Source organism: Copidosoma floridanum, unplaced genomic scaffold, assembly GCF_036245765.1.
Source record: "Copidosoma floridanum isolate Cflo_tuat_1 unplaced genomic scaffold, Cflo_Japanese_pri ptg000020l, whole genome shotgun sequence".
Taxonomy (NCBI): Eukaryota; Metazoa; Arthropoda; class Insecta; order Hymenoptera; family Encyrtidae; genus Copidosoma; species Copidosoma floridanum.
The window spans coordinates 16,691,121-16,703,637 of record NW_028321897.1 but is presented as its reverse complement, the minus strand read 5'-3'; the positions used below and the strand labels follow the sequence as shown (position 1 = coordinate 16,703,637).

The window sequence follows — 12,517 nt, the reverse complement described above, 5'->3', positions numbered from 1 at the left end:
AAGCTTGGTGCCAGTCCCGAGCCAGCCGTCACGAGCATCTCTGGCGTCAGAGGCGCTGTCTTTATGCGCTCCCCAACGATTGCAAGTTTGCAGCTCCAAACCCGGAACTCAACCCGAACGTTGCGGCTGACTGCGCACTGCTTGCCCCAAATGGGACTCCGCATCCCCTCCGGACCGTGACAACCAGCCGTCATCGGACTCTCGACGGCGTCGCTGGATCCGTCGTCGGCTACGTTGAGATCCCGCTCCCTCGCCTTTCGCCCTACTGACGACGATTGAGCTGCGCGATGCCTACCTCGCCTGCGTCCGCCTCAGCCAGCGATATTTCTTCGCTCTAGAGATTGCGAGCTTGCAAAAGGGCGGCCGTGTCCCTGCGAAAAATCCACTGCTGTCTCTAGACCCGATCTTCTGCGATGACGTCCTTAGAGTTGGCGGTCGTCTCCAACATTCTGCGCTCACTTTCGACGAGCAGCATACGCCAATCCTCGACAGCCGATGCAGCCTCGCTCGGCACATTATCCACTGGGCTCATGCTCGTGCTCTTCACGGAGGAGTCAGAGTCACCAGCGCCTATGTGGCTCGCAAGGCCTGGATTGTTGGCGGGCGGCGGCGAATCAAAAGCATTCTCCAGGGATGCGTGGTCTGCGCCTGACTGCAGGCGCGGCCTGCCACTCAACACATGGCACCTCTACTGGCCACACGGGTTACTCCTGCTCGAGCTTTTTCTCGCACTGGAGTTGACTACGCTGGCCCATTCAACATTTTATCTGCTAAGGGCCGAAGCATCCGCACAAGCAAGGGCTACGTCGCGATCTTCATCTGCATGACCACCAAGGCGTCACAGCTTGAGCCCGTTGGTGATCTCTCCACCGAGTCATTCATTAGAGCGCTCAAAAGATTCTGCGCCAGGCACGGTCGGCCCTTAGATATCTGGAATAATAACGCCACCTGCTTCCGCGCCGCAGACCGTGAAATGCGCGAGGCTCTCCAGGATGCCGAAATAAAGTGGAAGCGTGTTGCTGGCTAACTGGCTAAACAAGGCGTCACGTGGCACTTCATTTCTCCACGGGCGCCCCACTTCGATGGACTATGGGAGGCCGGTGTCAAAGCAATAAAACATCATCTCCGTCGTGCCCTTGGACTGCGCAACCTCACCTACGAGGAGTTTTCCACCGTTTTGGCCAGCATCGAGGCGGTCCTCAATAGCCGCCCTCTCACTCCATTCACCGGAGGCTTAGATGATCTGGACATCCTCACCCCCTGGACACTTCCTCGTCGGTGGCTCTAGTCTTGCCGAGAGTAATTTTAATTCGGGTCGCATATTTGGGAAAAAAAGGGGGAATCAAACAATCAAACAGATAAGGTAACAGATAAAGGTGCAAATTTGTACATGAAAAAATTCTACAAATACGTACACGTAAAATCTTATGTAAAACAAAAGTTATATACTCCTAGACAATGAAAAAAATTTTGATCATGCTTAACGCGAGATACAATTGCTGACACGTTAATAAATTAAACTTAATAAATTATTGATTGAATTTTTAGGTACGACCAGTGTATGGGAGTTTCTTATAATTTTGTCAGAGCAAAAAGTGTAACCACTTGTCAATCACCTATTTTTCGTCTAAAACATACTTTCAACCTTGTATGAGGGTGATCTGAGTTAGTCACATGGTGTATGGGATGTGAAAGTATGAGTCATGGACATTCCGCCCAAACGACAAAACGCCCACCAATGAGGAGACCGTATTAGAAATATTGCCCACCAATCAGAGAAAGGGTCGATTTAACAGTGTACATCCAGTGGGTAACGTAATCTGTAGCAGAACCAACTGGTAATGTATAGAAGTTTTGTAACAGATCATATGTTAACATATTTTTCTGCAGAATATACAGTGGGTAAGACATCATTTGTCGGTATGTAGACAAAATTTAGTATTCAAAATATCCACTAGATGTCAGGATTAGTGTTGAATAAACCACGAATCTCCACACGTAAATTTAAAGTGGCGATTGGAGGGACTTACTATATTCTTTGGTATCGTTAGCATATATTCAAATTTATCGTTGAAAGGTTGCAGAAGTATAATGTTACAACTATATATTGCGCTCTTTACATTTTTTACACGTTGTTTTAGTTGAAAAAGAATTTGTAGCTTACATAATATAGCTGTAATTTTTACTGTTTTTTTTTAACCAATTGCATCAGCTGTACTTACAGTAAAAAACGTATAGGATAGTTGTATAGAAGACCAAATATGTTTGCAGTTTTTCAGTTTTATAATCATAAAAGTAGAAATTAGATTTCTTTTAACAATATTTGTAGATCATACGATTACGATTGGATTGGCTAAAAGCAAAGTTAGTGAAAATACTTATTAGAAATTTTTTTGTCATTAGAAATAAGAATTAATTAATTTTACAAAATGTGTGTTTATGTGCGTGAATGCCTGTACGTATATACGTATGTTCTCTGCCATCATAAAAACCATTTGACTGATTTTAGTGATCCAGAGCAGTACATTTTCATTTTTTTTCGTACGGTGACTTGAAAGAAAAATTTAAGTTTTCATACCTCATGAAGGTTGACACTATATAATTGTATATTTTCCATAATTAGTTTGCTTCAATTTTGAGGGTTAAATTTTTTTTATCTATCAATATTATACATGGACTCATTTTTCTAACGTATTTATGCAACTGTCATTTTGTCTTTCGATTATTCGGTTTTCTTATTTCATTAGTTTTTTTTTTTTTTTTTTTTTTTTTTTTTTTTTTTTTTTTTTTTTTTTTTTTTTTTTTTTTACATAGTACGATTTTCTTAAGAGTAAAGCGAATACTTATCAGGTTTTTATGAAAAACTCATAACAATCTAGGGTTGGTAAAGTTTCACGTTTTATCGTACGTTATTGTGTTATGCTTATATGTTTAATGTAAGATAGTTGTATTTTTATTATTAATTAAAGCTCAAACAAAATAGAAAGTCTTATATAATATTGTAGGTTTTGTAGAGACTTTCGGTTTTCAAATTTTAGTGATCAACAATACCGTGGTTGCCGAATTGCAGATTACAATAAATATGAGTTTTCCGGATAGTGCGTAATCTACAGTAAAATTTGTGCCCCCGGGTAACTTAGAAACAGTGCAGTAGCAGCTATGCTAACTACAGTTGAAAATTATAAAAACCGTATTTTTTCAAACTACAGGAACTTTTAATTACTTTTGTTTCAAAACGTGATAAAAAGTCCTAAACAGTTTAGTTTTTCAGAAAGATTTTCTGTTTCATTTACAAAAATTGTTATTATTAATTCGTTATCAAACTATCACAGCCATCACTACTGGATTTAGGATATGAAAATTATTCAAAAAAAAGGAAAACCAAAAAAAAGGAAACAATTATCCATTGCATTAAAACCGACCACAACAAAACCGCTCTACTAGAAATTTGTCTTCTAATATTAACATTTCGCTAAGTTTTAATACACGTATTCTTCCTTCTTATTATCCTTTCGTGCTCGCTTTCCCTTTATAATATTTGTAGTATCTATGATCCTTCTTTTCTTCGAAACCATACTTTTGGCATATTTCTGGTTGGGTGTCTCTGTCGCCTTCTGTTTATCACCAGCCGCAGCAGCATGATCAATCTCACTGTTGCTCAAACATTGAACAGGTTCCTAGCAAAGGAACGATGAGTGTCACAAAACTCTAATGTATACATTTACACAAGTTTAACGCATACATTCAATAACACCAAATTATTGAAACACTTACGATTTCCTCCAACTTATTCGCCAAGGCATCCGTTGACACTACCGTCGTAATTTCACCATCTTCGTCGTATTTGAAATTTTCATAGTCCATGACCTCGTCTTCTACGTCAGAATCTACAATTTCCTCATTGTCAGACTCCCACTCTTCAGTATCAGGTTCATCTACAAACATTAGCGAATTTCAATGTTATTTTCTTAATGCATACAAACCGAAGAATAACTGTTTTTTTAAACTAACATACAATATTGGTATACAATCCAACAGCGTATTATATACACTGCTTTGACAATGCAATTAAAATGCACGCACATGATGATGATTATGAAACTGAACATTAAATTAAATTCTTAATTTAAATTTGTATTAAACATTTTTATTTGTTTTTATTTTTAATAACACTACCTTAACAAGGGGACTGATTTCGAACGAAGTCAATCTATTCGTACTGTGATGGGCTCCAGCTGAGATCTGGTTATTATATTTTAAAATACATTTGCGGGCTGTACGAGTAAACATTATGAAAATTTTTTACAGCAATTACACTTTTAAAAAACAAGTTAAATTAAAAATTGTGACTGAATTACATTATCAAGATATCAATCTCTACATAAACCGGAGATATATTTTTCAGTAAATTTTAAGCAGCTATTGTAATTAGGTTATACGTTACGTTTGTTAAATGTTGCTTGTTATCAGACGTGAAGATAGAAATAGACTTACATTTTTCATTGCATTTAATGACTTACAAGCGAACGTATACCATAGTTAACAATTGGCATTCATCGAATATTAAATATTTTAAACTATGATTTATGAATTGAAAGATTATTCGTTGCCTGCTAGGAACATGGGGATAACTCAAATCAGCGTAAAGAAACGAGATTACTAAAATTAGCGCTAGACAACGAAATTCGACTTCTTTCAAAGAGAAGGAACAAACATTTTTGAAATTTTGGGGTTCAACGTGACAACTCGGTATTTTGGGTAAAAACGGGATAATATGAAATTATGGGAAAACATACAATAACTTAGGCAAAAAACGCTCAACATAGACACTATTCACGAGATTTTTTCCTGTTTGTTGCTACAATTATTGAATAAACGTAAAAGCATTCTTACCAAATTCATAGCTCCGTCACTTATTAGATATCTACTGGCACTGATAATTATGGAAGTACATAAAAGTATTATTTTATTTGTCATTACAGTGTTCCGAGTATGTAAGTTTTTTTTTATAATCACATACCTTATTAAAATTTGTAATGTAGCTATAAACAAATTATTTAATGTTCAAACTAAAAATAACGTACAACTCCGAGTTATTCATTTTCTGTCCAAAATTTCTATTTATCTCGGCGTTTCCCAAAATTTCTATAGTCTTTTTTTCCTTCGTAGAAACTACATCCCATTTCTTAGCGCTAATCAAAGTTATCCCGTATCTTCCCGCTGATCTAAGTTATATCCATGCTCGTCCCACGCGACGACCTATCGGATTATGTATCTGTTCTTATCGTAATATCTACAGTGGCAACGAACGTTACATTTAAATTCGATAATTTAAAAATTAAATGTAATTTTCTATTGAAATAAGTTTCATTACGAATAACAAGCCCACAAGACTAAGCTAACAAACGACATCTTAATAATACTTTTGATGCACAAATAATGTTTAACTTTCCATACTTTGCACGATTGGCTCAATCAGAGAGTCGTCATCGTATCCTGATAAATCGTTGAGGAACTTCATCACTGTCCAGGGGGGGTCTGCACGCAATTCTGACCATGCAGATTTTATGGCATCGTCTCGCACACGTTGAGAAGGCTTTGGCCCAACTGTTACGCCACGGTGTTTTTGAGCTCTTTCAAGGTCCAACAAAAATCTCTCTTTGAGTTTTGTAAATGTATCTGTAATGCAGAAAAAAAACCACTGTTATTATAATACATACGCTTACACAATTAAATGGCTTTTACAAAACCATCAAACTGTATAGTGGTTTTGCTTAAAGTTCTAAACTACGATATCATCGTGAGATTTGTTTTACATGTACATTCAATAAAAACTGTTTTTTACTGGTGTAGGCCCGTGTAATCTTTTTGAATTAAATTTTTCAATAATTTATCTTTCGAAATCACCTTATTTTCTAACGTCAAAATTTCTAGCCTTATTATCACTACATTTATACGTAATACTCAGTTTTTATTAGTACTTTGGTTCACCACAGTTCCTACTACAATGGAAAAATTTATTTACGTAGTTCAAAATACCAGCAGTGACGTACAATAAGAGTAATAACGTGATGATGGCATATACAGTGGAAAAACAATTAAAAAAATGGTAAACATTTATTTTTCACGACTGGAGCGGTAACTATAGATTTTGCTACAACAAAAAAAAATTAAAAAATATGTGTTATTATTGTATTGTATTAAGATTCCAACGTATAACCATTTGCATGCAGGGTCTTTACGTATCCTAATGTCCCTAACCTTTCCTTGTTCTTTTTCCATAATTACCATTCTGCTTCCCCAAGTATGCGAGTCTTTCGTGCGGGCCCCTTACAAAGTTCCCCTCAGACGACTCGGTCATCCATCCTACTGGGTACTATTTACAGGGCACAACGATTGTCTCAAGCACACCCCAGCTATTATCAAGTTTAATGGAAAGGTATTTTTCCAATAAACCATCTAACTCGCTGTACCAACCTTTTTATACTGACAGTGACTTTACTCGATAAGCTGGCCAGGTGTTGGCTTTCCTTTTGAAAGAAAGCCCCTGGAGGTCCAGTCATCACCAGAAAAATCGCCTATCAGTTTAAAAAACCGGATAAGTGATTTTTCGGCATCCTGGGTACTTATCCTATCGAAAAAGACTGAGAAAAAATTTTGATAATTTTCGACGGGATTCGAAGCCACAACCCCTCAAGTATCTCCGGCTAGGAGGCTAGCACGCTAACCACTAAGCCATCAAAGCTCTCAAAAAATTGGGTCGTGTGGAGTATAGTTGGACAAGCGGATCTCCCTCAGTTCTAAAACATCTTTTTTTTCTGAACTGTAGAAATTTTTTATGTTCCCTTCGGCAATTTATACACAGCCAAGATTTAGATGTGTTACCACTGCTGTGGTCCTGTACTTACAGATAAATTTTTATAATAAAATTGGTAAATACTTACACAAAAAAGTATGGGTGCTGAGCTTCGTCCCCAACAGTTCATTCAGCATCCTGTGGAACGTCTCTAAGAAGTTGTTCGTTCTATCAATCAGCTCATACACTGAAAAAATGTGTGGCTTAATTTTTTTAAATTATTCAATCCCCCACGTTAACTCGTTCAGTTGTTCGTTTGATAACTCATATCACGAATGATATATCTTCAGAAAAATGCGATTTGACACAATTTTTCTTCTTGAAAATTTGCGGAAAATTGACAGTTTTAAACACCTACCTTTAATAGCACAAATTCGTAGGTCTTTATAGCTACTTTGTTGTTGAATATATCTGTAACTGTTGATAATTATAACTATAATTTCAGCTATTATGTACAACTATAATTATAGCTATATACTTTTAACTGAGCTATTGATAAACAGATTTTGCTTTTATTTTGTGTATTTAGCGATTTTATTTCATTCGTTATCTTTTATTATAAAAAATGTATTGAAATGCAGTTAGTTTTTTCGATTTTGATCGGCAACATGCTCTGAAATTTGAACTGTTCATCCGCTGAGTAATACTTTACCATAGATTTTAATGTGGGTGTAATGGCTCGACTTTCAAAAAGGTTATGAGCCATCTTAAGAAAGTGAACTTTCGTTTCAGTCATCGTAATAAATTCATTACACCATTCTACATTGTCTCCTGTTTTGCATCTACTACTGATTTCGATAACATTTGCTTATACCGCTAATATTCGTTTGTGGGCAGTTTTATTAATCAGTAAAGCTACTACTTACGAACATACAAAAAAAATTCCTTCGAATGTGGCAATTTGTTAAACGTAATTTTAAGTTTTTTCTATTTCAAGGATAATTATAAGTTGGCATTTTTTTAGAAACTGCTATGAGTTAGGGCTTTCAATGACCCAGTCGTAGAAGTACAATGGCTGAGCATATCAGAATGCATATAAAATAATGAATTGCAACTATTAGACAAGACAAAAAACTTACTGCAACTGTTCACGTAAAATCGATATAGGTATAATAATATAATGAAGACTGGTTTTGCACCCCCAGTATGATATTTCTTGCAGGAATTAAAAAAACTGTTATTTTAAGATGACTCCCATCCCCTCCATTTCTGCCATCCCAGAGAAAAAAGCGCAAGTACAATGTTACTCTTATGGTACGTACGCTGTTTTCTCTGTGACAGCAGAACTCATGAGACCAAACACTTTTGAGCGTTTATTGCAGATCGGTAACTACTATATAGCTACCGGTGCAAGAGATTATAGAGTTATATTTGTTGAATCTACTATGACATGTCAATTCGGTGCAAGGCGCCACGTCCAAAAATCCCTACGTCAAAATCTTAACAACTATACGTAAGAGGAGCGCGTGGTGGCTCAGTCGGCTAGGTCGTGGATCGGTACTCGGGAGACCGAGGTTCGATTCCCGGCCGGTGTGCGACTTTTTCGGGCAAGTACCTCTGTGTATATTCACATGTGCTTTTTCACCAGGCAATGCTCCTCAAGGAAGGTATAGGCAACCTCCTCGCAGCAAAATTACCTAATTTCCCCCTACCCCCCTCCTAGTAAAGGTGCTTTTATAGTAGATGGCATTCAAAAGAAATGCTCGATACCTCGGCTCTAGCTGATGTAGTCTTAAATAATCTCTAGTAAGCGCCAGCGATACTAGCGCCACCTAGGGCAGTGCGTCCATATAGCATCTGCCAGCATAAGCCAGTGACTGGTGACTTCTGACATGCCTTAGACCAATTTATCTAGCGATATGACGACAAATTTTATATAAATATAGTAGCAGCGATTGAAAAGTTTACCAGCACAGACCTTTTTCTCACTCTTATACGCTATTGGCGTGAGTACTGTTGGCACATGTAGTGTATACATGCTCACTGGGTATAACGCTTTAAAACTCGTTGAATCTCATGTATACCAACGACCGGCTTCATTACAACGTGTATGTTAAACATACACCATTAAAAACAAGTATGCCACCGCGTGATCTGGTATCACTCCTCAAATAGCTGTAGTAATACCTTAATTGCCTGATTCAGCTCCATACATGACGAGTTTGCCCTGAAGTACGACGCCCATGTCTCCGAAAACTTTCGTAGCGCTGGGTGCGCCATCTTACATGCAAGAGTTCGTTCCCGTTTCCTGTTATATTTTTGACTGACGAGTCTTGCTCTCACAACTCGTAGTCTCGGGTAAGAGTATCTTACCCGCGTTTACCCGCGTTTACCCACGCTTACTCACGTTATCCCGCGTTCACCAGCGTCCCCCCGCATTCACCCGCGTTGCCCCTCCCAATAGCACGTTAACACGCGTAAAGCTGTGTGCTGCCGTACGTTACCGCTGTACACCGTGCCTCTCCCCGCGCTCCCACTTCTTACCACTCCCCTACCTGCGCTGCCCAGCTGTGTTACCTATACAGCAGCTATACAAAGCCGTTCAGAGCCAGGCGAAAAGAAAAGCGAGTCACGGCCCTGTAAATCGGCACACGTGCTTCGGGCTACAAGCTTTTTCGCGCCAGGAATTCTTTTTTCAACACCAAACTCATCGTTAACACACGATCTGGTAAGTTATCAGTTATTATTAAATATTAGTCTAGGTCTATTTACGCAGAAACCTGAGTTTTTAACGTTCCTATATGCGTAGTTGCTAATTTCTAATTGAACACAAACAGAACAGAAAAATACTGTAAAGCTCGAGGCTCTTCGAGGAGTACATGGACATTATTTGTGGCGTATGATGTACGCAGGTTTATATTAATTCTCATGCGAATAGATGTTTCAAAAATATGATTAAAACTTTTTTGTTAATTCAATGTTATTGTATCATAAAATCAGTGTGAATGTGCGTTTTTCAGTGATGTAACTGTATTTTCTTCCTGTCCTCTCTGATCGTTACACCGTGTATTAGGGTACAAGAAGTCAATCTAATGGATCAATCGACAGAAGAGCAGCTTATTCAAGAAGTACAAGCAAGACAAATTCTGTGGGACAGATCTCATCCACAATATTTAAATTCAGGGCTGAAAGCAAAGCAGTGGGACGTTGTTGCAAGAAAGCTGAAGAAAGAAAGTAAGCACGTTTTTTACTACACACAAGTTTTTTTTTAAAACATATTCATTTAGAATATGTTTTAAACATAACAGTTAGAATAAAACTTTTGTCAAGTCTTATATATCGGCGTGCACAAAAATAATGGATAGCTTTTCCAAAACTGTAATTGGGATGAGTGTGAAGTAGACAAAATTTGATCATAGTACTTTAGTTAATTGCTTATTTAAATGCATACCATTAAGAGTTGTAGGTTTTTTTTTTTATTTTTTTTATTTTTTTTTATTTTTTTTTTTTTACACTGAAAAAAGGCCAATAGATCATTAGATGATTATAAATTTTTGGACAAAAAGTTCATGTTCATCAATCAGCCCTTGACATTGAAACATTGAATATTATATTTGTTCTCTTCTTTTTGTTACTCATTAAGTATTACGAATGAAACCGTGTTAGCTGTTATTTTTTTCTCTCACAGGAAAATTCATAATTCTATCTTTTAGGGCTTTTTGATGAACATAAACTTTTTGTCTCACTTTTTAATGGGATTTTTAGTAACATGTCTTGTTGTAAAATAATAGTTAAAACGTATTCTTTCTCTGATACTTTGAGCTTCAGTTGCTTGGAAAAAAAAGGAAATTTTTTTGTCAACACTTTTGATAGTTTCAAGCAGCCTGACGTATTGAAACTAAAATGTGCCATAACTACTGTTATACTATCTCAAGTTTTGAAAAGACACTTTAAAATCAATCCTTACATTACTGGTTAGTTAGTTGGTCATTAAAACAATCTTGAGTTTCGAAAATCCATATCTTACTTTCATTTTCAAATTATTGGTTTTAATATTTTACAGTTTCTATATACCACCTTCATAAGATCCACTTTAAAGTTCCATTTTATATACTCATAATTATTAATATATTTGAGAGAAATACATAAGTTAATTCTGGTTTTTCAACAAAAAACGTTGTCTACAATAAATGGAAAAGTTTTGTGGCCAAGTATAGACAAGAATACAATTTGGAAATTGCAACGAAGTCTGGAGATGGGCTAGATAGCTCTTATTCTTCTAAGTGGAGTTACTTTAAATTATAACATTTTTTGGGCGATAAAGTTACAGCTAAAAAGTCAACTGGGAACCTTGACAAATTGTTTCAAGAAGCAACCACAACTAACCAACCAAAATTCAGCTTGGTTGAAAATCTTCGTTCCAACTCAGCCTCAACTCCGTTGGCATCCAACTCAATCAAAGTCGAGACTGTACCGCACATACCATTTATTTTCTGTAACTCGACCTTCATGATGTCTGAAAATAAGTCACAGCAAGCAATCATTTCTCCGCCAAACGATGACGCAGCTCACATGACGTTTTTCTCAACATTATTACATTGTTTGAACAAAATACCGGAAGATAAGCTTCTTATCTTTAGGAATCAGGTGACTGATCTCGTCATGAACTATGCTCTTTCTGACAGGATTGAAGGAAACGTTTCATCATCACGTGCATCAGAAAATCGTGCTCCTCCCAGACGAAAAAAAAAAGTTTACGATGATGGTAAGCTTCTCTTTTGATGTATTTTGTTCCTTCACATTTGCAGTGGCATTTATTTCATTTGTTGCAGACTGTCTTGTTGTTGACGTGAAACTCAAACGCTTTCAAGCTAATAAAACGACAGTTAAGACCGAATCTAACTGGAACATGGGAAATTCATCAAATCCCGTTTACAATCAAAACTACATCGATGGTAAATTTTTTTTCGTTGTCTTAATATTAACATGTTTCTTCTGCATTGGGTGGAGTGATACGATATTTAGTTGTTCGGTAACATTTTACTATGGCTTTCATTTATATTTTTGTTTCAGTAAAACCTCAACTACCAATTCAGCCAAGGGTTGCGTCAAACCCGTTCCACGCCACTCCACCGGGACCCTCACCTGGTGGTACACAAATAGAATTGCCAAGCAACCAGTCTAATTTTCAGCGTATTGAGCAAAATAAGATTCCACAATACAATCCACAGCTGTACCAACAAAATCAAAACGTGCCGGTGTACTCTGCTCAAACTGCTCAAACTCACACTCGGCCACCTGGTCAATATTCTGATCAGATAGTACCTACTTATCAAACAGGTGATATAAGAGTGTCGTCCGACTCACAAACAGAAAGCATGAGTAATCATCCCAACGGGAATATTATTCAACAAGATGTTAACTGTGCAGCTCAACCAAGTTTTGGATCTTCTTTGAGAGTTGTACCACCATCACGACTGTTAAACAATTCTGCTACAGTTAATATCTCCACAACTCCTTGCAAAAACAGTTCTATGGATACGATTCCGCCTGAACAGTTGAGATCTCAAGATCAATCCTTGATTCTGATACAAAGTTTATCTACAAGGAACGAGTCCCTTGAAGACGCAAATGCAAGGGTACTGAAAGATTCTTCTCCATCCATACAAACTTTCGGAGGAACAGACAGCTTTTAAAGATTTTCATAAAAAATACCTTCCT

The 12,517-nt window shown here is 37.1% G+C and overlaps 1 protein-coding gene across 1 annotated transcript; it reads left to right on the top strand.

The window, feature by feature from the left end:
• The first annotated feature begins 679 nt into the window (after positions 1 to 679).
• On the top strand, positions 680 to 1,027 carry LOC149374399 (uncharacterized). Its single transcript, XM_089593689.1, has one exon. The coding sequence runs from the start codon at positions 680 to 682 to the stop codon at positions 1,025 to 1,027; it is 348 nt and encodes a 115-aa protein (XP_089449815.1).
• The last annotated feature ends 11,490 nt before the right edge of the window (positions 1,028 to 12,517 follow it).